Source organism: Thermobia domestica, chromosome 8 (genome assembly GCF_964235325.1).
Source record: "Thermobia domestica chromosome 8, izTheDome1.hap1.1, whole genome shotgun sequence".
NCBI lineage: Eukaryota > Metazoa > Arthropoda > Insecta > Zygentoma > Lepismatidae > Thermobia > Thermobia domestica.
Window position 1 is genome coordinate 83,309,535 of NC_137461.1, and position 25,424 is coordinate 83,334,958.

A 25,424-nucleotide genomic window follows, 5' to 3' on the forward strand; every position below is an offset into this window, starting at 1 on the left:
ACGTTGGATTTACTTTATAACTATATCGTTTACCACGGGCGAATTCAGGTTTATGCCTGCACCATTTTGGTTATGTTCTTTCGTCTACGTTATTTTTTCAAAAACTATCTTAGTTATTAAAATTTCTCTATCTTACAACAATGTCTAGCGGCTTAGTCAACTTGGCTAATAGTGCTGCGACTTGCCTTTTAAAACCCTAAAATTTATGACTAGTTTTTTTCCCTCTTGTATTTTGGTTTTGTGTTTGGATATTTCGGCGGGTGTATTGTTATGAGCTAAGATACTGATCACATGAATTGTAATTCATTTTTCTTATGGTTCTTTTGAAAGAAAGAAAGCATAGAAGATAAACGGATACAATGTCCTTTTTAAGCATATCTAGTACCATCGCAAGTACTATGTAGTATACAGCGTGGACGTTAGTTGCTTCAGCGGAAGATGTTACAATGAAGTGCCTCATACCTGGATTGAACGTAAAAGGTACACGTATTTATATATGTTGTTTACTTATGAATATATGTTGTAATATAGAGAGGTGGGATATAGTATACGTAAGACCGTATGAGTTCCAGAAGAAGCTGGACGCTCATACTTTTAGGGATTATTCATTGAGTATCTGCAACAAACCCACTTTCATTTACTTATCCACTGATACGAAAATAAAAAAGAACGTACCTATTTGCCCTTGTACTTTATATGCTATAGCGCATTACATTATATGCAACAAGGATTTTGGTCTGCATCACGATATAAATTTGAAAATATTTAACATTTTTCGAATCGAAATCAACAAAATTTATTCTAGAAAGTAAAAATAGAATGTTAAGCACATATAATGAAGACAACGCAGTGATTTAATTTGGTAACGTATAAATATATAATATGAAGTATCCTCGCGCACGGAAGACAGGGGGTTCTCATGTATACTATTACCAAGAGGTGTACCTAAAACTTTTAGTTAAGGTAAAACTCAATAATCATTCGGTATAATCCCTCGCGAAACAAATCAAATTTACCCTTGTACTTGGAATTGTGAGGATCTTGCATTATGGTGAAAAGAGTGTAAATGTCAATAAGGCAAGTTTTTACTTTAGGTAAAGCAGTGACAATAGCCAATTCATCTGAACCGGTTCCAACAGTTACAGTTCCCAAGAAGGAAAGACAGAAAACAACATGCCCTGTGGGGCTGTAACTCGCCGTCACTCGCCAACGCTCGCTTGGCAATACTATGTATTGACGATATCACTGCTTTGCCCACAGTAAAGAGTTAGCTATATTTGCTTTGCATTCTACCAGTTTACGCTCAGGTTTTTGTAGGGGTTAAGTGCTGTATCGCCGGACCAATTTTAGGAAATTTACCGGGTCAATTGGATAATTTATTTAAGTTTATGAGGAAGAATGAGTGAAAGTCAGGTAAGGGGAATAGTAAAAGTTAAGGGAATGGTTGTATTTTTTGATTTTACAAGCGGCACTGTATGTGGAGGCGGATGGACTATTTTGCGGAGAGGTACACTTGTTTTACTATACGGATCCATAGATTGCAAAAGGGGCAAGAAAAATTTGGGTAAGTCTTTAATTTGCCCATTTCATGTCGAGAACAGAACCCAACTAATCCTGCGAGGCTTCTAACCCGTTCCTCCTAGTACTACTACTACTTCTTCTTCTATTATGAATCCTTATAGTAAAACTACACGCCTAGTAACGTAATCTAACGTAACGTAATGTAATCCAACCAAATATAACGGAATGCAGTACATTTTGGTATTTTGTTCGATTTTCAAATTGGTCCGGCGATACAGCAGTAATGCCCCTTGTAGAAAGTGATGGTCACGTTTGGTAATCGCGAAATTGATAGAAATGAAAAGAATTAATTTTATTACATGAAGTAGGTACTGCGAAGAGTTCTATATGGAATGTTACACTACTAGTTGTTATAGGATAAAGTACAGTGGTATTGTAAACACTTTTTTTTTTTTTTTTTGTAATTATTAAAAAGGGAAACTTTTTTACTTAAAACTGTTGTTTAGTGAAAATTGTGTAGGACGCTTCTAGATACATTACCAAGGGGAAGAATGGTTCAAATACTCAAACTCATATGTTTTCAGGACATGTGTGATTTTTGTATATATATATATATATCGTAAAATTCATTGCTATAACACAAGATACGGAGACGACCTCGATACTCCATATTTCAGGTTAAGTAAAACACAAAAGAGTTATAAATACAATGCGATGAAGACGTATAATCTTCTACCTACAGAAATTCGTGGTATGTGTAATTGAAACTTTGAGAAACACTGTAAATCTTGGCTCATTGAAACAGCTGTGTATAGCGTTTTAGAATTTGAGAAAGAACTAAAAAATAAAAAGTGATTAGTTATGTACCTATATATTCAATGTATATATTTTATACTCTCTTGACGTTGTCTGTTGCAACAAATGTTGTTTAACGACAATTAAAATATTCTACTCTATTCTAATATACTATATGTTTAATCTTGCTTAAAGGGTAGGGACTTAAACCATGAAACTACTTCTTAAGTTCGCCACTGATACTCAGGTTTCGCTCTACCCACGCACGCTGAAAGCTTATACTAAATGAACAAAAGCACATTTGGGCATTACTGCTGTATCGCCGGACCAATTTGGAAATCGAAAAAAAAGTGCCAAAATGTACTGTATTCGGTTATATTTGGTTGGATTACATTACATTACGTTAGATTACGTTATTAGGCGTGTAGTTTTACTATATGGATCCATAATATAAGTAGTAGTAGTAGGAGTAAGAGTAGAAGTAGTAGTATTAGTAGGAACGGGTTAGAAGCCCCGCAGGGGTTCGATAGGTTCTATTCTCGACATGAAATGGGCAAATTGAAGACTTGACCAAATTTTTATATGCATTTTATAGTCTATGGATCCGTATAATAAAACAAGTGTATCTCTCCACGAAATAGTTCATTCGCCTCCACATACAATGCCGCTTACAACATCAAAAACAATCAGCAAATACAATCACTTTCTTAACTTTTACTATTCCCCTTGGCTGACTTTCACTCATTCTTCCTCATAAACTTAAATAAATTCTCCAATTGTCCCGGTAAATTTCCTAAAATCTGGTCCAGCGATACAGCAGTTAAGACCACATTTGTGTCATAGATTTCTATGTGTGTGTGTGTGTGGGGGGGGAATGTGATTTCCTTCTACACAGAGATTTTCAATATCTTTTTAAAATGTGATTTCTCAGGTTATCACTGTATTATTTTTATATTTTGTGGGTGTATATTGATATTAATAGAGAATGTTTTTTACAGTTCTTGCAAGAGCAATTCACTCACTGGCAAAAATTGGAGAAGAGTTATATGTGGAGCCCCAGGCGGATGGCGTGTCATTTCGAACAGTAAATTCTGCTCGTTCAGCATATGCTTCATTTACTTTTGCACCAAGCTTCTTTTCCTACTACGAGAACAACGTTCCTGTTTTAGAAAAGAGCCACTCTCACGCCAAACATGTTCAAGACGACGAAGATGATGATACAAAGTGTAAAGTTTCAATGAAGGTAAGTATTAATGTACGCGCATGTCCAAAATTATTGTCTCATGTCTATAAATATGTTTTTGTAGGAATATAATTTGATAACGAATTCGCCCGGTCTTTCTTATAATTTTAGTATGTGTATAATCGGCAAAGACGTGTATGTGGCAAATTTCATGTCAAAAGAGCATTAAAGAAGAGCAATAAGACGAAAATAGAACTTTCTTGTTCATTTAGTAACATTTTGTTTTACTCACTGTAATTTTCTATTTATAATTCTTTCCTATGAAATTTACCACAAAGATACATTTCCCGATTTTACACATAGTATCAGTATTAAAAGCACCCTGCAAAATCATGATCAAATTTTATTCTTACAAGAAGACAGTCATAGATATGCGGCAATCATTTTGGACATGAGTGTACATTCCATTTATGAAATTATAAGGTGTTCGCCAATATCTGTAAGGTGAGCGCCTCCGTATAATTTAGTCAATTTATTCGGAAGAAATGATTCTAGAATCGTTTTTATCCGATTTGAGTGACAATATATCAAAGATTATTTTGTTATTGTTGTATAATGGATCTAAATTTGCCTTACTCTATATTTATTACTAAGGCATATTTAATGTGAAATTAGTGCCGTAAATTTATTCGTGCTAAATCATATCGTTGGAGTGAATCGGCTGTAATTTATTCTTGCCAATAAATTTAATGAACTTTTATTCATTATTATAAATAGGAGCAATATGGAAATTTATACATATGTACAAGCAGTGTTTTATTCCGTCAAAATTAATCCCAAAAATTTACTATATTAAGAATCCCAAGTTACGAAGATGGAGCTCTGTATATAAACTTCTCATTAAAAATAAATGGAAACGTTTTCCAGGCTTTTTGAAAATTAAGATTTTAAGTATAAAGAAGGAATTTCTATATATATATATTAATTTTCTTCTACGATTAAATCAACGTTGTCAGTGTCAGAATCTCTTGAAAACAGCTGAGTCATTTGAAATTGAATTTTCTGTCTACTGTACTATACTCAGATTTCTTGTTAAAATGCAGAAAGGCGGCGAAGTTTTCTGAAGTAAGTTCGTTTGAATTGAAGAATAATTCCTGTATGTTAAAAATAGAATGTTTGAGATATGATGGACGGGGGTGGGGGAAGACTGTCTGTGTTCATATCTGAAAGTGATTTTAAGTGTACTTAGTATATGCATACAACCAGTGGCGGCGATTGGACGTTAAAAGTAGGGGGGCAAGGCATGATTTGAATATTTATATTTGTATATCAATGTTAGTTTACCTGGTTGATGCTAATATTTTGTTTGTCGAAAGGTTGTATAACTAATAGGATACTATCTTTTTCAGTTAAAATACTGTATATTCTTTTTCATATTTTATTAAGGAAATTGACAAGAGCAATGAAAGTAGGTACTAGCTCTTTGTATTCTTAAACAACGAAAGTGTAAGAAGAGATTTGATTTCTTGCTCATGAATATCTTAGACTGCTGTCTGGAAAATTGTGTGATCAGATTATTTAATAACAAACTTGCAAAACAAATAAATAGAAAGGATAATACAGCGTTAACCTAAAAGAAATAGACAAGTTATACTATGTATATTTTTTTTAAGCAAAAAGATTTTACCTATGGTACATGCATACATACTTGAAGTTTTGCGGCTGACATTTTTTCTTTTGTTTCAATGACGGGTGTGTAACGTCCGACTTGACATTGACGTGGCTTGGAGGAATATGGCGAGTCAAGTTGAGAAGGCTGTGTTCCGGAATATGCCAAGACAAATTCAGTTACTGTAGTGCAACGTCATTTTAGGATAAAGTGTGGGAAAGAACCACCTCCACGACAGTCCATTTATGACTGGGTGCATAAATTTGAAGAAACAGGTTGTCTGTGTAAGAAGAAATCTACGGGAAGATCTCCAGTGTTAAATGAAACAGTTGAGCGCGTTCGTGTGAGCTACGCTCGTAGCCCGAGGAAATCAACGACACGTGCGGAAAAAGAACTTGATATTCCTCAAAAGACTGTCTGGAACATTCTATGCAAACGTCTCAAGTTCTATCCATATCGACTGCAATTACTGCAAAGTCTCAATGAAAGTGACAAACAGCAACTTTCAGTTTTGCGTGTTCATACAAAATCTTTGTGAAGAAAAAGATGACCTCATTCAGCTGCTTACATTTGGGGACGAACCAACCTTTCACACTAGTGATGTCGTAAACGGAGCAAATTAGGGACTCAGAAAGGTTAACGTGTTTTGTGCTGTATCGCCCAAAAAAGAGTATGGGCCGTTCTTTTTCAAGAAAAAACTGTTACTGGAAGAACGTACCTGCACATGTTGCAACTTTGGCTGATGCCACAACTTGAAGAAGATAGTGAAAATTTCATATTTGTGCAGGATGAAACTCCAGCCCACTGGCATTCCGATGTAAGGGGTTATCTTGACGAAGTTCTTCCTAGGCGGTGGATTGGCCGTTCAACTGATGAGTTCATGGCTATGACTCAATGGCCACCACGAAGTCCAGACCACATACCGTGTGATTACTTTCTGTGGGGTTTTAGAAAAGATAATGTGTATGTTCCCTCCCCTCCCTCAATCTAACGGAACTGAAAGAACGAATCAGAGATACTGTTGCATTGGTGGACAGTCAGACTTTGATGCCTGTTTGGGAAGAATTGGACTACAGACTAGATGTTTCTCGTGTAACCAAAGGGTCATACATAGAACATCTGTAGTTGTATCACAACCACTTCCAGATGTACCCTACAACTCACGTAAGTTACGTTACAATGTAATTAAAACTCTTCATTCGGGGGACCACTAAGGTTGCCTATTTCTTTTAGGCTAACCCTGTATTACTCAGTAATGAATAATGAGGCTTGTTTTGCAAAAGTTACATAGAAACTTTAATGAATTAGGGATTAATGAACAACTTATATTTTTAATTCCGCACAAGGTATTAAATGTATGTTATTACTCTAGAAAGACAGTAAGCTTCCCGAAACATGTTCGTTGCCATTAGGTGCAGTTTTCACTTTCTGGGAATACATCTAAACTCAAAATACTTAGAATCAATCCACACTCCAGTTATACAAAATAACCCTGAAACCTAGAATTATGTCGAATTCAGTAATTTAATTGTATATACACTCGTACACCCCTAAACACACCACTTCAGTCGTATATTACACTGTAAAACAATGAAAAAGGTAGAAATTCTTTCTTATTGCTCTATTTTTTATCAATATTCCTTGCTATTAGAAAAAAGAAAATACATTTTAGTCAATATTTATGCAATTAAAGAATAACTTGTGAAAGCGTTTTTTTTTTTTTTTTTTTTTTTTTTTTTTTTTTTTTTTTTTTAAGTGTTATCTCAATTAGTTTTAAAGACTAACATTTAAGAAGAAACGAAGTACCCTGGAATCATTGTGCTCCAATATGTTAAATTTTGGACCATTTTCAGTGGCAATTAAAACGCAATTCCTGTAGTTTTCTTAGCACAACGGGAAGGGAACTAACCAATACATACTCACGCAACGGCAAATATATGGCATTCTTTTCTATGAACCAGTAATATATATATATATATATATATATATATATATATATATATATATACAATAAACTTTCATTTCCAAATGAAACTATACACATCAATGGATCACTTCAAAAAAGTGGGGGGGGGCAACTGCCCCCCTTTGTCCCCCCTAATCGCCGCCCATGCATACAACGATATTTTGAATACACTGAAAAAATCGCTGTGGCGAAATTTTGGACGGCGAGATTGTGATCTACGAGGTTCTAACTAGGCGAGGTTTTGAGCCAGGGGGTTTTACTTTGAAAGTTCAGACTTTAGTTAATACTAGCAGATTTAAGGAAATTGAATTTTGCGTTCTGTTTTGGACTGTGTCCTGCTTTCGATTTTTTTTTTTAAGAAAAATAGTTTTTCTTACATCCGCGTAAAAAATTGGGTTTCTACCTGACGTAAATTACCTATAAATTACGCGTAATTTACGTAACAAAAAAGTAACGACTAAATTCCCTTGCCAACCCTGGCTGTGTTGTAGAAAAAAAGATTTTATGCAGGGTCGTACTGAGTTACGATTTTGCTTGATATTTTACAAGGAATGTAGAACCTGTAAGAAAAGTTTCTTTCAGAATTAAAAAAAAAAAAAAAAAAAAATTATGTGGTTTAGAAATATGTAGGTTCAACACCACAGAATAAAAAAAATCTGCCTATAAATCTAATCATATAATCATCTATATCCTGTTCTCAGCATAGGATAAAATCTTTTTGCTAGGGGCTTTCGAACCTATATTTTGTATCCTGCTCATTTCCTATATTACTGGCTTGACACCTCGATCTAATAATTCATACTTATTTTAACTTCGAGCCACGATAGAAGAGACCAAAGTATAGTAATATGTTTACTCCTGGGGATAAGTGGATAAGTTATTTTCAGAGGATTTTCTCAGGAATGATTCATGTGATTTTGTTGGTATTTCGTAATTAGGTATCCTACACAATTCTCTGAAAAAATCCTCAAGGTGGGTGAGTCACTCTTATGGGTGCATTTTTTTTTCTGGAGAAGGATTTTAGATTACTATGAGGTTATTCTACACAGAATAGGCTTCTGTTGCACGTACGTGATATAAAAGAATGAACATTTTACATAGAAAAGTTAGAAACTTGTGGCACGTTCTAATTAAGAATTTGTGTCAGTCGTCACATTAACAAAAGGTAATTGCACTAAACTAAATATTGATATTATGTTTTACAAACTTATTGCATTTTATTGTTTGATTCTTGTTAATTTATAACACATGATTCCAATTCTGCTTTTCTTCACAATGGTTAATACAAAAAGTTTTGACAAAAGAAAAAAATTCGACACTTTCTACTGAACTTAACCAAATGTGAGTTTTATTACAGATTATTTTCTGATCATTTTAGGCTTGTGTTGCTGTGTTTCGATCTCCTGCCAATGTTGACCGTCAAGTTGAAACTTGTCAGTTGAGATTTGATCCAAATGGTAATAAACTTATTATTCAATTAAGATGTAAGCATGGAATTACGAAGACTCATAACATTCCAGTTATACAGTGTGAAACTCTTCAGGTAGGTTTCTGTAAATATATTATTAGAAGAAATATCTAGTGTACTAGAACTCCCGCCTTCACTCGGGGCAAAGTGAATCTAGAGCTAACAAATTATATGACGATATGATAGTACTGCAAGTTTATTTGAGGTCGCCATACAAGCTTACACTTGGCATTCTGGTTTGGGGATAATAAGCTACATATCTCGCTTGCCTTTGGCCTTAATTCACGGGAATGATTGGTGTGGACTGGAGTGTTGTACGTTCTGATATCGTTAATTTATTCTCCAACCTTTTTGGGACCCCATCTTCCAACAGGATATTGCGCGCCCCGGTACCACCATTGGAAACCAGCGTGCGATATGTTTGATTAAAAGATTATTATTATTATTATTATTATTATTATTATTATTATTATTATTATTATTATTATTATTATTATTATTATTATTGTCTTCTATTTTCTTAAAAAATCGATCAGTTGTATTCTCTCTACTTCTCGCTTTCCTTTCTTATTCCTCTTTATGGCGTTATGAAGAATACAGTTTCCTTGCAAGCTGTGTCCAATCCAATTGGCTTCCTACGAATAATTCAGATTAAAAGCGTCATATTTTCTCCTACTCGTTTCAAAAAATCTTTGCTTGTTAGTCTGTCCATCCATTTTATATTCTCCATTTTTCTCCAACACCACATGTGGAAGCTTTCCAAATATTTCTTCTCTAACTTCTGCAAGTCTCCGAGCCATACAATGCAATGCTTCACATCACTTGACTAGCTTCTTGTTTAGTTCAATGTTAAGCTTACTAGTTAGAATTGATTTTTTTTTTTTATTTATTTATTTTTTTTTTTTTTTATTGAATGCCTCTTTGGCAATTTTTAACCTGATCTCTTTGGTGCAGTATGCGTCTCTCGTCAACAGACTTCTCAGATACTGATCGACATCTTCAAACATCTTTGTTCTACTTTGATCCGTAAAGGCGTGTTTCCACGGGATAGTCTCTTAACTTTCGATTTATCTATGTTTATTTCCATTCTATATTGTTTTCCATTGTCAACTATTTTACCCCTAATCTCATGTAATCCTTCGGTTTGAGCTATAATGACCGTCATCCGCATACCTGACCTTGTTAATGATCTGCCCTCTAATCTTGATATCTCCAACTTTCCATTAATACTTCCTCCACTAAACAATCACTGCAAACGTTGAATAATTGGGGTGACATATTATGTCCTTGCCTGACTCCTTCCCCAATCTTCACACTGTTAGTGTCTCCTTGATTTAGGCGTAACTTCACTGTTTGTCCTATGTACAAGATGCAAATGAGTCGACAATCTCTCCAAATGACACCGATTTCTTTAAGTATTTTCAGAAGTTTGGCCCAATTGACCCGATCGGAAGCGTTTTGACAATCGATGAAACATAAACATAATTTTCCCCTACGTCACGAGCTCGTTTTTACAAAAGATAATAAAAATAAATATATATAATAATAATGATGATGATGAATTTGTTGTGTTTTCAGTTTTCTTGTATGATGTTCCCTTTCCTTGAGATTACATGCTATGTTGAATGTATCACTGACTAGTGACACCGAACCTACCGGGCCCGTATGGGCTCGTCATCAGCAGTCACTGATACACTCACCATGCCAATCATCTACGGAAAATAGAACTCAAATTTGGCCCGAAATATAAAGCTTCCAAACTCTGTTCCATCTCAACCCGCAGCCCGATATCCAGGCCTGCAGTTCATCATTCACATCCCATCCGGAAATAGGTTGTGAACCACGACTACAGACACAGGACACCGACCCCCGAGTGGAGCTGGCACTGAGCACAAAGAAGATCTTGATGTTGTCTGTGAAAGTCCTATCTGAATTAAAAAAAAAAAAATCTTTTGAGACAGAATTTTGTAATTTAAAAAAAAAAAATCCAAACTAAGATTTTGATCGAAACTGATAAAATAAGAACTTTCTACAGATTCGGTTGTTTTCAACTCGGTCACACTAAGGAAAGTCTCTTCCCTGAATTTCACAGCTATTTCATTTCCCCAGTAAACTTATTCTGTACGATCTGCTTTTGTTTTTATCATGCTTCGCATGCATACCAAAAACATCGACTACATATTTCTACTATTCCTCAAAATTACAAGCTAATTAGATTTCGTATTCAAACAGAAAGATGCATTCACGGCTAGTAAGTTTTATTTTCTTTCAAAATATTCATGAATGTAACACGAAATATTCGTTAACAGGAAAATGTTTACATTGAACTGACATACCCATCAAAATAAAATTTAATGAAATCGATTTCTATACTTTCAAAGCCAAAAACATTATTTACTTTTGTTTATATTCTTGAAATATTATATTCTTTGATATTCATTGAATATTCTTGCCTTCTAGAGCATTTTCATGGTATCGACACGCAAAACAAACAAAAGAATACAATAGTAAATACAAAACACTACCGAAAATAATAAATTCACTGCCTACAGATTGTGGTTAGCTTAATTTGCCTTTTGTTTACATATATTCCTTGGTGCTTACACTCTTCTGTGCATCGATTTCGTGGCCGGCGTAGAGGATTTACGCTCTTCGCGACCTCTTTTCAGCTCGGACGCACATGACAATCTAGCACAGGCAAGACATGCATATAATATATTCACACAACTTAAACCTAAAGCCCTAATCTAACTAAACTAACTTAACCTAAACAAGTATATATATTTAAAAAAAAAAAATCACACATACATTTCCTAAAGCACCATACTTAACTAGCATTTATATTTTATTTTCGCTACCACACTTCTACCGAAGACGCAGTGGTTAGTCTTGCATTAGTGTCGTTCAGAATATATTCAATTTCTTAAAAGAAGGAAAAATATTTACTAGTAATTATCAACATTGTAATTCTAACTTGATGGGTATCAGTTTTCTAAAATAGTACGTAGGTTTAACCTATTGATGAACGTTTTCGGTTATCGGTACGCAAGATGCATGTACCCTTGCACTCGACAATAGCCGTGATACTGACACTTGTTTACATCTTCAACATTCATAATCATTCTACGTCAAACCAAAGAAAACATGCCAAAATGAATAAAGGTTGAATTTTGAGCAGAATTACCGAAATAAATAATTTCTAGATTTTGGGGAATCTAAAACATCTTTCATCACTGGGGAAAATGTGTGTGTGGTACACACATTTTCTTGAGATTACGACAATCGCTCTGCTGAGATTCTAGCTTTCTTTCCCCCCCCCATCGAATGAAAACACGACGTCACATTGCCTAAATCTACATGCGTGCGGCGTTGAGGGAAACTTTACGAATTTAGTGCTTCATATTACGAGTATTACACAAACACCAGAAAATATATTCACTCATGATAGTTTGCCAGAACAAGGAAAAATTTGAATCCAAATACCTGAGTTTCACTTTCACTGTTCCTTACTTACTTGACATCCTCTTCTTACACCAAGATTAAACGGATATGTTAAACAACAAAAAAAAAGTCCTGATAACTTCCACCCGAGGTTTCCTGGGAAACTCGTGATACGTGGTCTCAAAAATAAATTTTGGAAACTCCTTCAGCACCTTTCCAGAAAAGCCATCGAGCGTGGCTTGACTTCTTTTTCCTCGGGTCTGCACCACTACTCAATATTCTTTCTCTCTCTTCCACCGTCTCCTCTTTCTTCTCTTAGGTTCTCTGGTGGACCGAGAACGCAAAATTTGCTAAGGAGCTCATTCCATACCACTGGATAGCTACAGGCTAGTATCCGTTATGTTATGCGAAATTACTTCACAATTGTCTTATTTCCGGATTAACAATTTGTTGAAACACCAAACATCGTACAGTTATCTCTTCCAATATTCGCCAAAACGAAGAATTTGACACAATTTTCACGTGATTACAAATTATTCCACTTTTTCGCAGACGCTAAACACTGCACGTCTGACTCTTGAAATGGCTGACGCCGTAAGACAAAGAGTTACGAGAAGATGATCCCCAATTGGAAGATAATGATGACGTAATCATAGGATGATAGGCTTCTGAGTGAAGATCAAAGAGAACCGAAATCTCAGCCGCAGCTGTGATTGTGGATTAGCCAATCAGATAATTTTACTTCGAAACAAAGAGATGCACCAAGAAGAAATTATGGCTGACTTTATTAATTTGGAATTTTGAAGAAGATTTTACGAAATAAAATTTTTAGCTTTCTTGTGAAGATTCCCTATGCCGAAATATGAATAGAAATGAACTGAAAACCATTGAAAACGTTGAAATATACACTTATTTGTCTAAAATAATAATATACTCATGGATAAATGCGTAAAACATATAAAATATAATTAATAATCATGTAATCTTCATCTAACATATATCGAAATGATCTGTTTTACTAAATTGCGCAAAATTCTCAACCTACGGTTTGCTCTACTATAAAATAAAAGTTTCTATTAACATTCTAAATAAATTTTAAAATTTTCCTACCAACATACAAGGTGTTCAAAAGCATCGGGCCATGTTACATTATGCTGAGCATAAGGTAACATCCTCCGGGAGCTTCGGAGAAAAAAAAAAAAATCTGAACTTATGAGTTCTTCTTAAGTTGTTTTTTTTTTTTTTTTTTTTTTTCGTTACTACTAAATTACTAGAGACTATACAAGATAAAACATCTTTTTTTTTTTCTTTCAATTCTAATTACAACTATACATTCTAATCAAGCCTAACCTAACCTTAACCTATAAACTATTTTTTTTTTTTTTTTTTTTTTTTTTCATCCTTCTAATAATTCCTTTCTTTTCTCTTCTGAGCAGCGAAACAGTTTCAGATTGTCAAAACTCTGAACTCCTATATTTTCTCCCTTCAGAGTCTGCAATCTCGCTGAATTTCGAGATAGAGATACCACTTGGTAAGGTCCGACGTATGTGTGCATAAATTTTGCAAATACCTTTTTGGGTATAGACGATATATGGTGAGTTTTCACCATCACCAAAGAACCTTCTGTAACGACGTCTTGCTGTTTCCGCAGCTTTCTTTCCTTCTTCGGTTCTGCTGCCGGAACAGAAACTACAAATTTCTTGTCTTCATTTACTTGCACCGTCTCTTTGGGCCAAATGAAGTTTTCTTTGAAGCTCTTGGATGCTGAATACGTTAAGAAACGCTCCGCTGGAGTACATCCGAGAGCATCACACCAAGAGTGATTACACAAATCTTGGGCTGCTTTTAGAAAATTACTCCATTTGGACTGGTTGTCACTGCAATATAGGCGGAGAATGCGATGAAGGTCACGATGTCTGCGTTCGATAATGCCATGGGAAGCGGGATGGTATGGCGTGGTAAGTATATGTTTTATCCGGTGTTTTTGACAAAACTCTTTCCAGACGCGCGACAAGAACTGCGGACCTTGGTCACTCACCAAATACTTCGGGTATGGTAGCTGATAATAATATCTCTTTTCAAGGACCGCCACAATCTCTCTTGTGTGTGCCGTCCGAAGAGGGAAGAAACACACAAAACGACTGTAGACGTCCAGGATGGACAAGATATATTTATATCCTTGGCTCTTAGGAAGAGGCCCGACCAGGTCGAGGCATTGCTTCTCAAAGGAAGAAGACGCCTCAACATGACAGGGCTCCTTTCTAATCACCCTGTAGGAGTATTTGGTTCGTGCACAAAGAAGGCACTCTTGGATATACTTTGTAAAAGTCTCACGCATACCTCTCCAATGGAACATGGCCTTAGCGAACGACAAACATCGCTTCACTCCAAAATGGCCTTTGTTGTGAATTGCCGAAACAATATTTTTCACTGAGCTGGAAGGAATGACCAGCAACCAAACAGAATTTTGAGAATTTCTGACATAAACTAAATTATTCTCCACACGTACCCTAGTATTGTTTTGACCACCCTTCCAAATGGTATGTAATTTTCTACAATACGGATCTTTCCGCTGTTCTCGCTTCAGTTCCGTGACATTCAAGAAGTCCGTGTCCTCCGCGGTCAAGAAATTTACAAAATGATCCTCTTCTGCCTGAGGAATCTCTGGAGGATAGCGACTCAACAGGTCTGCAATTTCATTGTCCGTGCCTTTTATGTGAATGAACTGAAGATCAAAGCGTTGCAGTTTAAGCAGAAGACGAGTTGTTCGAGCATCTAGGTTCTTTAAACTGAAAGCATACGTGACTGCAGCGTTGTCACAGTGGACCGTAGTCCGACGACCTAATATGAAGTACGAAAATTTTTCGCAGAGAAAAAGAACTGCAGCTAATTCCAACTGGAACACTGACAACGAGGCTTCATGCGGTTTTATTCGCCGACTCGCATATGCAATAACCTCCGGATCATCCTGTCCCGGGGGATATTGCGCCACATAGCCGGCCAACGACTCCGCAGATGCATCGCTGTACAAATGAAAATCAAGATTGAAGTCCGGTTGAGCAAGTGCGGGAGGACTACTTAAAAGTTCTCTCAACTGATCGAATTTTTCCAGTAACTCCGGAGAGTATTCAATCTTTCGGTCCTTTTTCAGAAGATCATAAAATGGAGCTGTTAACCCCGCAAAGTCAGGAAAATGTCGCTTTCGCCATCCCACGAGACCAAGAAATCTTCGTAAAGCTTTCTTAGTTCGCGGCAGAGGAAAGTGACGGATGGCCTCGTTACTTTTGGGATTAATTTTGACTGAAGATCCTGAAATTATGTGGCCAAGAAAAGGAATTTGTGATTGAAGGAAACTACACTTTTGAAAATTGAGCGAAAGATTTGCCGAACGAAGAGTTTCAAAGACCTTTTCCAAATGCTGAAAGTGTTCGTCAATAGATGATGAAAAACAAAGGACGTCATCAAGGTACACAATGAGAAAGTTTTTGAAAGGTTCTAAGCCGAAAAAAGTATGCATGATTGATTGGAAAACTGCTGGAGATGATTTCAAACCCATGGTTAGACGTGTCATCTGATACTGACGACCTTTGTAAATGAAACTGACGTATTTGTAAGAGTCTGGATGGATCGGGACACTGTGATATGACTGCGTACAGTCCAATGAGGTGAAAATGGTTGCACCACTGACTCGTGCGATTAGATCAGAGATCGGTTCGACTTGAATCTTTGGTGCAATCACACGCTCATTGATACCACGCAAATCGACTACAGGCCTGAGCCCTCCAGACGCCTTACGCACAATATGTACAGGGCATCTGTAAGGTGAAGGACCTTCTATGATGATTCCGAGTTTCAACCATTTGTCCAGCACTTGCTCAAATTCTTTCTGGAGGTGAACAGGTACAGGATACAACTTTCCTACCACGGGAACGTCGTCTGAAAGCTGTATTCTATACGGCTCAACCTTCACGACTCTGGGATTCTCTGTAAAAAGACAACGAAACCTGATCAACAAAGAAAATAAACGATTCCTAGAATCCGAATCCAAATCAGTTCTCTGCGAAACAAAATTTTGAATATCTTCTTTCGAAATAACTGGTTGATATAAAGAGTCTTCCTCTTCATCTGATGATACTTCCGCAACCGTGACTCGACAACAATGCTGTTTTTCCATGTTGATGGAGATGGTCTGACCAGAATCAGTCTCAAGAGAGACTTCTTTCGTCTTACAATTTAGAAGAACATTATAACGAATGAAAAAGGGGAAACCTAGAATGCAATCTGTTTTCAATTTGTGAATCACATATACCGGAACCTCGAAAACGTAATCTTGAATTGTGAAATTTAGAATCTGAAAACCCTTGACTTGAAAAGATTCGTCTCCTGCGAAACCTCGTAATGATATGTTGGATTTTGGACGAAGTTTAGCTGACGGATAAATCTCCTTGATCCTCCTCCAAACGTCTCCAGACAACAAATTCGTATCCGCTCCAGAATCCAGAACGCAAACTAGAGTTAAACTTCCAACTGAACAACTTAACGTGGGCGAAGGATAAGTTAAAAGGATACCTTTTCCCGCACTGGAGTCACACTCCTTCTCGTCGATCACGAAACGAATCGAGAACAGAGGCGTGCCCAATTTTGTTTCCCGATTTTCGGAATCTGCCAAAACATTTAATTTTGAATTTAGAAGGTTAGTATCAAAATCGAACGAGGTTGGTACCAAATTGGAATTTTGACTACTCGCTAACCGATCTTGTTCTTTCTGGGGAGTTGAGGAATCCACATCGCAGTCCACACTCTCCCCTAATGAGGGCTGCGATATGCATTTCCCAAACTATTCCCGTTCGTTTCCGGTGGCTGAGCCATCGTCGGTACGAATGACGTGTATTGCGGAGGCCATCCAGTGGACATCGCCATGTTCACTCCTGGGGAAGAAGTGGACGTGGGAGCCGCCACTCCCCCTCCAGGAAGTAAATTCGGCGCGTATCCCGGATAGGCTTGCGCTCCTGCTGAGGTCATCGCGTTTGGCGCGCATGTCTGAGATGTACCCCGCGGATACGCATAGCTCATCGCTGCTGGATAGTAGCGTTGGTTGTACCCATACGGAGCATTCCGATTTCCATTACTCTCTCTTACCCAATTCGGTCTTCCTTGATTGGGCCATGGTCTTCGAGACTGGAAGTTCCTTCTTCGACCCCGGTTTCCGGAAAATCGGTCATCTCCTCTGCCATTGGAATTTCCTTCCTTTCTCTTGCTTTCGTCTTCCTCCGTCTGAGACGAAGTATCTTTGGTGGCTTGTTTCCCTGACTTTTCTGTCTTTTTGACGACTTTCGCCTGACGTACCTGAAAGCGTCTAAACTTCTTGTCCGTGACCGGTTCACTAGGCTCTGGATGTCCCTCTATTTCAGCTATTTTCACCATAAGGTGTTGAATGTTCTTTGGCTCAACAGCTCTCAACAACTTGGCGTCACCAGCTGGTAAGCAATCCAAGACTATCTCTATCAGTTCGCTTTCATCCGGGTGTTGTGCCACAGCATAATATTCTGCCACTATTTTCCACGCAAAGTCCGTTAATCGGCTGTACTTTGCTCGATCGTATTTCATTCCCTGAATGAACTTCTTTTGCAACCTTTCCATTCTCGCCGAAAAATAGTGTTCTCGGAACAGACGCACAAAATCCGCGTAACTATTTATGTCTTGACATACAGTCTGGAACCATGTCTTGGCCCCAGCTGTTAAGCAACAAGGTACCAAGGTTAGACGTTCGTGTTCGGATGCCGAAATTACCTTAAAGGTTTGTTCCAAATTTTCTAGAAATGTTCTAGCCAAACCGTATTCACCAGAAAATGTAGGTAAGTGATTTAATTCAGAGAGCCTTAAATTTAGAGTTCGCTTACCAATGCCTTCCTCGCTTCTACTGGGGTTCACGGGAGAATTGTGGCCAACCACGGGGCTCTTTGCACCCAATTGATTTTGACCGAAAATGGAATAGTGTTGGTAATTTTGTCCAGAAATTAAGTTGTCTGGCATTGATACCACCGCGTGACCACATATTCCCTCCTGAACTCCAGCACACGAAGGAGTCATGTCTGCTACACTACTAGAGGACACCACATGGTTCAACCGACAACTAGGATTGGAAAATCCTGACACCTGAGGCGAAACTAACAATGGATTCGACCTCCTGGACAACGCCTGACTACCTATCGTCTCAACACCAGACATATGTGACTTGTTTAAGTTCAACGTACGTGAAGATAATTCAAAGGGAAGGACATTTGTGCCGTGAATGTTGGTCGGCTGACAGACAGAGACAGTCACCGTGGGAATAGTACGAGTCTCCCCAACTGAAGAGACCGGTACATCCACTTGGATGTCTGACTCGGTCCCGTCAGACTCGATTCCATCACCGACAACAAAGTCTCGCGCTCGCTTACGACCACACCGTTTATCTTTTCTTTGGTTTGTTTTTCCCTCTAACGTCTGAATCCTGGCTTCAAGTGCCTGACACGACCTTTGGGTACTGAGTTCGAGATGTGAGAACTCCTTTGTCAAGTCGTCACATCGTCGATTTTGCGCTTCAACCGATAACCGGAGACCTTCCTCAACGGCATCTACCCGCGCGTCTATTTTATTCTGATAATTCCCAACAGAGGTATATAAGTCGCGAACTTCCGACCTAACCGCCTCTACGTCTTCGTTCACATGGGCTACTTTTTCATTTATCGTTTGTAACAATTCAAATTTTACATTATCGAATTTCTCATTCATATCCTGGAATTTACTATCAACCTGTTTGCTCATCGCATGAAAGTTACTATGAACGTCCTGAAATTTATTGCTAATATCCTGAAATTTATTGTCCACCTTTTCAAATTTTTCGTTTAGGGTTAATGTTAAAGTTTGACTGAAGCGTTCCATCATGGCCGCAAAGTCCGTTAGTTGCACATTTGGACCGGAAGCTACGTTTCCTCGACTTCCTTCCTCATTATCAGAATTGTTCGGACTACCCCGCGTTCCACGTTCGCCTTCATCACTATCAGTTTCCGAAGATTTCGGCAGTGGCAACACTGTCGCCTGTTTCGCCAGGCAGGGCTTACATAGCCACGGCTCACTGCTTTTGTCTAACTCCTGTACTTGTTCCTCGGATAAACCATAACATTGGGCATGTACCCATCTATAACAGCTGTCACAATAAACACTAAACCCAGCAATTTCGTCTGAACAGCATATATATTCACTCGGATGACGAGATTCGTTACTTGATCTGCTACCCACAGACATTTCCACTTTCATTGAGTTTGTTTCCCACAACATCACGCACATATAGATTCAGAAGTGACCATGTTTCATTCAATGTAGCGATTGTCGTAATTATCCCCATTACAAATACTCTGCTGTGATTGTTTGCTTTCCTTAGCGCTCGCGTAGGATTGAAACAACAGAAATCCTGGATAGGGGTCGCCATTTTTACAAAAGATAATAAAAATAAATATATATAATAATAATGATGATGATGAATTTGTTGTGTTTTCAGTTTTCTTGTATGATGTTCCCTTTCCTTGAGATTACATGCTATGTTGAATGTATCACTGACTAGTGACACCGAACCTACCGGGCCCGTATGGGCTCGTCATCAGCAGTCACTGATACACTCACCATGCCAATCATCTACGGAAAATAGAACTCAAATTTGGCCCGAAATATAAAGCTTCCAAACTCTGTTCCATCTCAACCCGCAGCCCGATATCCAGGCCTGCAGTTCATCATTCACATCCCATCCGGAAATAGGTTGTGAACCACGACTACAGACACAGGACACCGACCCCCGAGTGGAGCTGGCACTGAGCACAAAGAAGATCTTGATGTTGTCTGTGAAAGTCCTATCTGAATTAAAAAAAAAAAAATCTTTTGAGACAGAATTTTGTAATTTAAAAAAAAAAATCCAAACTAAGATTTTGATCGAAACTGATAAAATAAGAACTTTCTACAGATTCGGTTGTTTTCAACTCGGTCACACTAAGGAAAGTCTCTTCCCTGAATTTCACAGCTATTTCATTTCCCCAGTAAACTTATTCTGTACGATCTGCTTTTGTTTTTATCATGCTTCGCATGCATACCAAAAACATCGACTACATATTTCTACTATTCCTCAAAATTACAAGCTAATTAGATTTCGTATTCAAACAGAAAGATGCATTCACGGCTAGTAAGTTTTATTTTCTTTCAAAATATTCATGAATGTAACACGAAATATTCGTTAACAGGAAAATGTTTACATTGAACTGACATACCCATCAAAATAAAATTTAATGAAATCGATTTCTATACTTTCAAAGCCAAAAACATTATTTACTTTTGTTTATATTCTTGAAATATTATATTCTTTGATATTCATTGAATATTCTTGCCTTCTAGAGCATTTTCATGGTATCGACACGCAAAACAAACAAAAGAATACAATAGTAAATACAAAACACTACCGAAAATAATAAATTCACTGCCTACAGATTGTGGTTAGCTTAATTTGCCTTTTGTTTACATATATTCCTTGGTGCTTACACTCTTCTGTGCATCGATTTCGTGGCCGGCGTAGAGGATTTACGCTCTTCGCGACCTCTTTTCAGCTCGGACGCACATGACAATCTAGCACAGGCAAGACATGCATATAATATATTCACACAACTTAAACCTAAAGCCCTAATCTAACTAAACTAACTTAACCTAAACAAGTATATATATTTAAAAAAAAAAAATCACACATACATTTCCTAAAGCACCATACTTAACTAGCATTTATATTTTATTTTCGCTACCACACTTCTACCGAAGACGCAGTGGTTAGTCTTGCATTAGTGTCGTTCAGAATATATTCAATTTCTTAAAAGAAGGAAAAATATTTACTAGTAATTATCAACATTGTAATTCTAACTTGATGGGTATCAGTTTTCTAAAATAGTACGTAGGTTTAACCTATTGATGAACGTTTTCGGTTATCGGTACGCAAGATGCATGTACCCTTGCACTCGACAATAGCCGTGATACTGACACTTGTTTACATCTTCAACATTCATAATCATTCTACGTCAAACCAAAGAAAACATGCCAAAATGAATAAAGGTTGAATTTTGAGCAGAATTACCGAAATAAATAATTTCTAGATTTTGGGGAATCTAAAACATCTTTCATCACTGGGGAAAATGTGTGTGTGGTACACACATTTTCTTGAGATTACGACAATCGCTCTGCTGAGATTCTAGCTTTCTTTCCCCCCCCCCCCATCGAATGAAAACACGACGTCACATTGCCTAAATCTACATGCGTGCGGCGTTGAGGGAAACTTTACGAATTTAGTGCTTCATATTACGAGTATTACACAAACACCAGAAAATATATTCACTCATGATAGTTTGCCAGAACAAGGAAAAATTTGAATCCAAATACCTGAGTTTCACTTTCACTGTTCCTTACTTACTTGACATCCTCTTCTTACACCAAGATTAAACGGATATGTTAAACAACAAAAAAAAAGTCCTGATAACTTCCACCCGAGGTTTCCTGGGAAACTCGTGATACGTGGTCTCAAAAATAAATTTTGGAAACTCCTTCAGCACCTTTCCAGAAAAGCCATCGAGCGTGGCTTGACTTCTTTTTCCTCGGGTCTGCACCACTACTCAATATTCTTTCTCTCTCTTCCACCGTCTCCTCTTTCTTCTCTTAGGTTCTCTGGTGGACCGAGAACGCAAAATTTGCTAAGGAGCTCATTCCATACCACTGGATAGCTACAGGCTAGTATCCGTTATGTTATGCGAAATTACTTCACAATTGTCTTATTTCCGGATTAACAATTTGTTGAAACACCAAACATCGTACAGTTATCTCTTCCAATATTCGCCAAAACGAAGAATTTGACACAATTTTCACGTGATTACAAATTATTCCACTTTTTCGCAGACGCTAAACACTGCACGTCTGACTCTTGAAATGGCTGACGCCGTAAGACAAAGAGTTACGAGAAGATGATCCCCAATTGGAAGATAATGATGACGTAATCATAGGATGATAGGCTTCTGAGTGAAGATCAAAGAGAACCGAAATCTCAGCCGCAGCTGTGATTGTGGATTAGCCAATCAGATAATTTTACTTCGAAACAAAGAGATGCACCAAGAAGAAATTATGGCTGACTTTATTAATTTGGAATTTTGAAGAAGATTTTACGAAATAAAATTTTTAGCTTTCTTGTGAAGATTCCCTATGCCGAAATATGAATAGAAATGAACTGAAAACCATTGAAAACGTTGAAATATACACTTATTTGTCTAAAATAATAATATACTCATGGATAAATGCGTAAAACATATAAAATATAATTAATAATCATGTAATCTTCATCTAACATATATCGAAATGATCTGTTTTACTAAATTGCGCAAAATTCTCAACCTACGGTTTGCTCTACTATAAAATAAAAGTTTCTATTAACATTCTAAATAAATTTTAAAATTTTCCTACCAACATACAAGGTGTTCAAAAGCATCGGGCCATGTTACATTATGCTGAGCATAAGGTAACATCGTTCTGCTGTAATTCTCATCAATCCAATAGCATCTCTGGTGCTTTTTTCCTTTCCGAAATCAAAACAATTAATCTTCCTCCAACGTCTCTTATTTTCCAGCCGCCTATTGAATATGCCTGCAATGATATTTTCAGTGGTGGAAATAAGACTAAGTTCTATGATTACCGTATTTCTTCGTCTGTTTCTATCTTGGGTAACAATCATTGTGGCATTTAGAAAATCCTTAGGCCATTCAAAAAGTATCCGATTTTTATTCATAAAAATAATTGTGTTGAGATCCCAGAATCTTATATTAATCTCCGTCAAAGTAGTCCGTTTGTGTTGCCACTCACTTTGCCCAATGGTTCTCTCACTGTTGGAAGCAAAGCTGGAACACCTCTTATGAGATTGAACGCAGTTATTTTGCTACATTTTACATGATATTTTCTCTGGACTGAAATCTGATTCGTTTCAGGGTATTTTCAGCTTGGGGAAAAGCCAGAAATCACATCGAGCCAAGTCGGGAGTAGTGCTGTCGAAGTTTTGTTACATTTGCGGTTTTCGGTTTTTGAGAAAACCGGTTTTCTGAAAATCGAGAACCGCAAGTGCGGTTTTCAAAATCGAAACCGCAAATGTGATTTTCAAAACCAAAACCGCAAAAACCGATTTCCAAACGAAAACCGCAAAAACGGATTTCCAAACGAAAACCGCAAAACCTATTTTCGAAAGCGAAAACCGCCCGAAACCGTGTTTGCGGTTTTATAAGCGAAACCATGTTTGTCCTTTTCAAAGCAGAAACAGTGTTTGCTGTTTTTAATTACACGTTTTAACAATTGTGAAAGCATCTATCAATCGAGACAATTGTATTGATTTGTATGTGTGTTTTAACATTTTCTTTCATTTATTCCAAGACTATATGATAGTATGTGCAGCACTGTGCGAAAGGGATAGTTCGTTGATTGTACAATCCGCGGCAAAAAACCTGCAACATGAGCATATAAGTTTATTGTGAAATGACGAAGTCTTTTGCTCCAAAATAAGTGTGCACGCGAGGAGGCCGAGGTTTATCTTTGCGTGATTCGTTCCACTTAGACGTTATGTTCATTCCCTGTGCTGTTAGATGTAGTTTCACAATAAACTTATATCCTCATGTTGCAGGTTTTTTGCCGCGGATTGTACAAGTCACAGCTAAATAGAAAATAATATTCTATTTAAGATAACTTTGAAATCTCATCCACTTAGACAGAGATCTTTGTATCGCTACCTGTTAGTGCTGTCGAATTTTTGTGACCATTGCGGTTTTCTCAAAACCGAAAACCGCATATGCGATTTTCGAGACCGAAACCACGAAAGCGGTTTCAAAACCGAAAACCGCAAATGCGGTTTTGGAAACTGAAACCGCAAGAGCGATTTTTTGAAAACCGACATTTCAGTTTTATGAAATTTCACTTTTTTCAAAAGCCGGTGTTCGGTTTTTTCAAAAACCGATTTCGACAGCACTTGTCGAGAGAATAGGGAGCCTAACGAAGCATAAGTGTTCTCTTTGGCTAGGAAAGTCTGTATCAATTGCTACGAAACGGAAGGCCACATGGGATTCTCAAAGTTTGACACAAAATTTAATGCAGTAACGTTGCTCAAGTGTTTCAGTCATTTTGTCAAAAACGAAATTCCGATGTCTCTTACTTAAACCTCTTCACTCATCGGCTGTTTGCCAACGACTAACAGCATCTGCATGTTGAACAAATGTTCATTAGAATTATCTACATGTATGCATAGAACCATGCCTCCTTAACTACATTTGTTTACGCCAAAATAATTGATCTAATACTTTGGAACAAACGTCATATTCAGTATACACCTTCTATTCTGTCCTGCTAAATCTTCCGATCTAACTCCTTTCGAGCATATGCGGGCCATGGTGCAATAGCAATACCTGTGCTTCACAAACAATTATTGCCTACGCCAAAATCAACGGCATGAGTTGCGTTGGGGTTACCTTATCTCAGACATACATTCAGCATCTGTACGACCGGCTGCCTTCCGTGAACAGCTACTTGTGTATTTGCTCGGAGTAGTTACCTTTACTATCAAAGCGAGTATTGTATGCTTTTGAACACCCTGTATAACATGTTCGGGATGTCCCATGAACGCCATGTTTTATCAACTTAGCTCTAAATCTTTGAATTTGTGTTGAGGGTTCTTAAATGCATTTCCAATAGCGTATTTTGATCAACAACTTTTGCAACCGAAGCAGACAATGTCCATTTGTTTCTATGTAAGGCGAAACTATCTAACTTGGACACTGCTGTAAGTTGAACAGTTTTTCAGGAAAAAAATACGTAAAAAAACATGTAAAATTTCTTGTCATCACCTATACTGTGTTGTTACATTGTCATATCTTTATCTATACAGGAAAGATTTATCGCTTTATTGATACTCCTAGAATCACTTGCTTTCGAGCATGAGCGCGAGTTATAATTCGATATATTGTATTTATGTGCCTTATGGGTGTGCAATGAGATATACCTCTAAATGAAATAAAGGTACATGTACTTATGCTCTTATTTATAACACAAGACACGCTCAATAGATTCGCTTAGCTTTCAAAGGGTCTTTGGCGTAGAGTAGAGAACAGATGAAATCAAAGACAAATACTGGAGAGACCAGACCGGTCTGTTTAATTGTCAGCTATATTCGTATGATAAAGGTGTTTGCGTTATATTACGTGCAGTAAGTTTCAGAAAAAGTGTCAGGGTTACGTGAAAGGGCATGGTAAAACTTGTGGATTCTGTCTTTCTCGAAAGTGACAAGTCGTATAATACG

General features: G+C 37.3%; 1 protein-coding gene across 2 annotated transcripts in view; it reads left to right on the plus strand.

Annotated features, from left to right (window-relative positions):
- The window catches only part of Rad9 (cell cycle checkpoint control protein Rad9), a 48,328-nt gene continuing 22,904 nt past the window's right edge, over window positions 1–25,424 (plus strand). Inside the window, exons 1-3 of one of the 2 annotated variants that reach the window (XM_081768653.1) lie at window positions 1–480; window positions 3,315–3,559; window positions 8,513–8,677. In XM_081768653.1, coding sequence (XP_081624779.1) covers window positions 447–480; window positions 3,315–3,559; window positions 8,513–8,677 — 444 coding nt within the window. In that variant the 5' untranslated portion in view covers window positions 1–446. The remainder of the gene's footprint in view (window positions 481–3,314; window positions 3,560–8,512; window positions 8,678–25,424) is intronic. The other variant, XM_081768652.1, reaches the window with a different exon arrangement.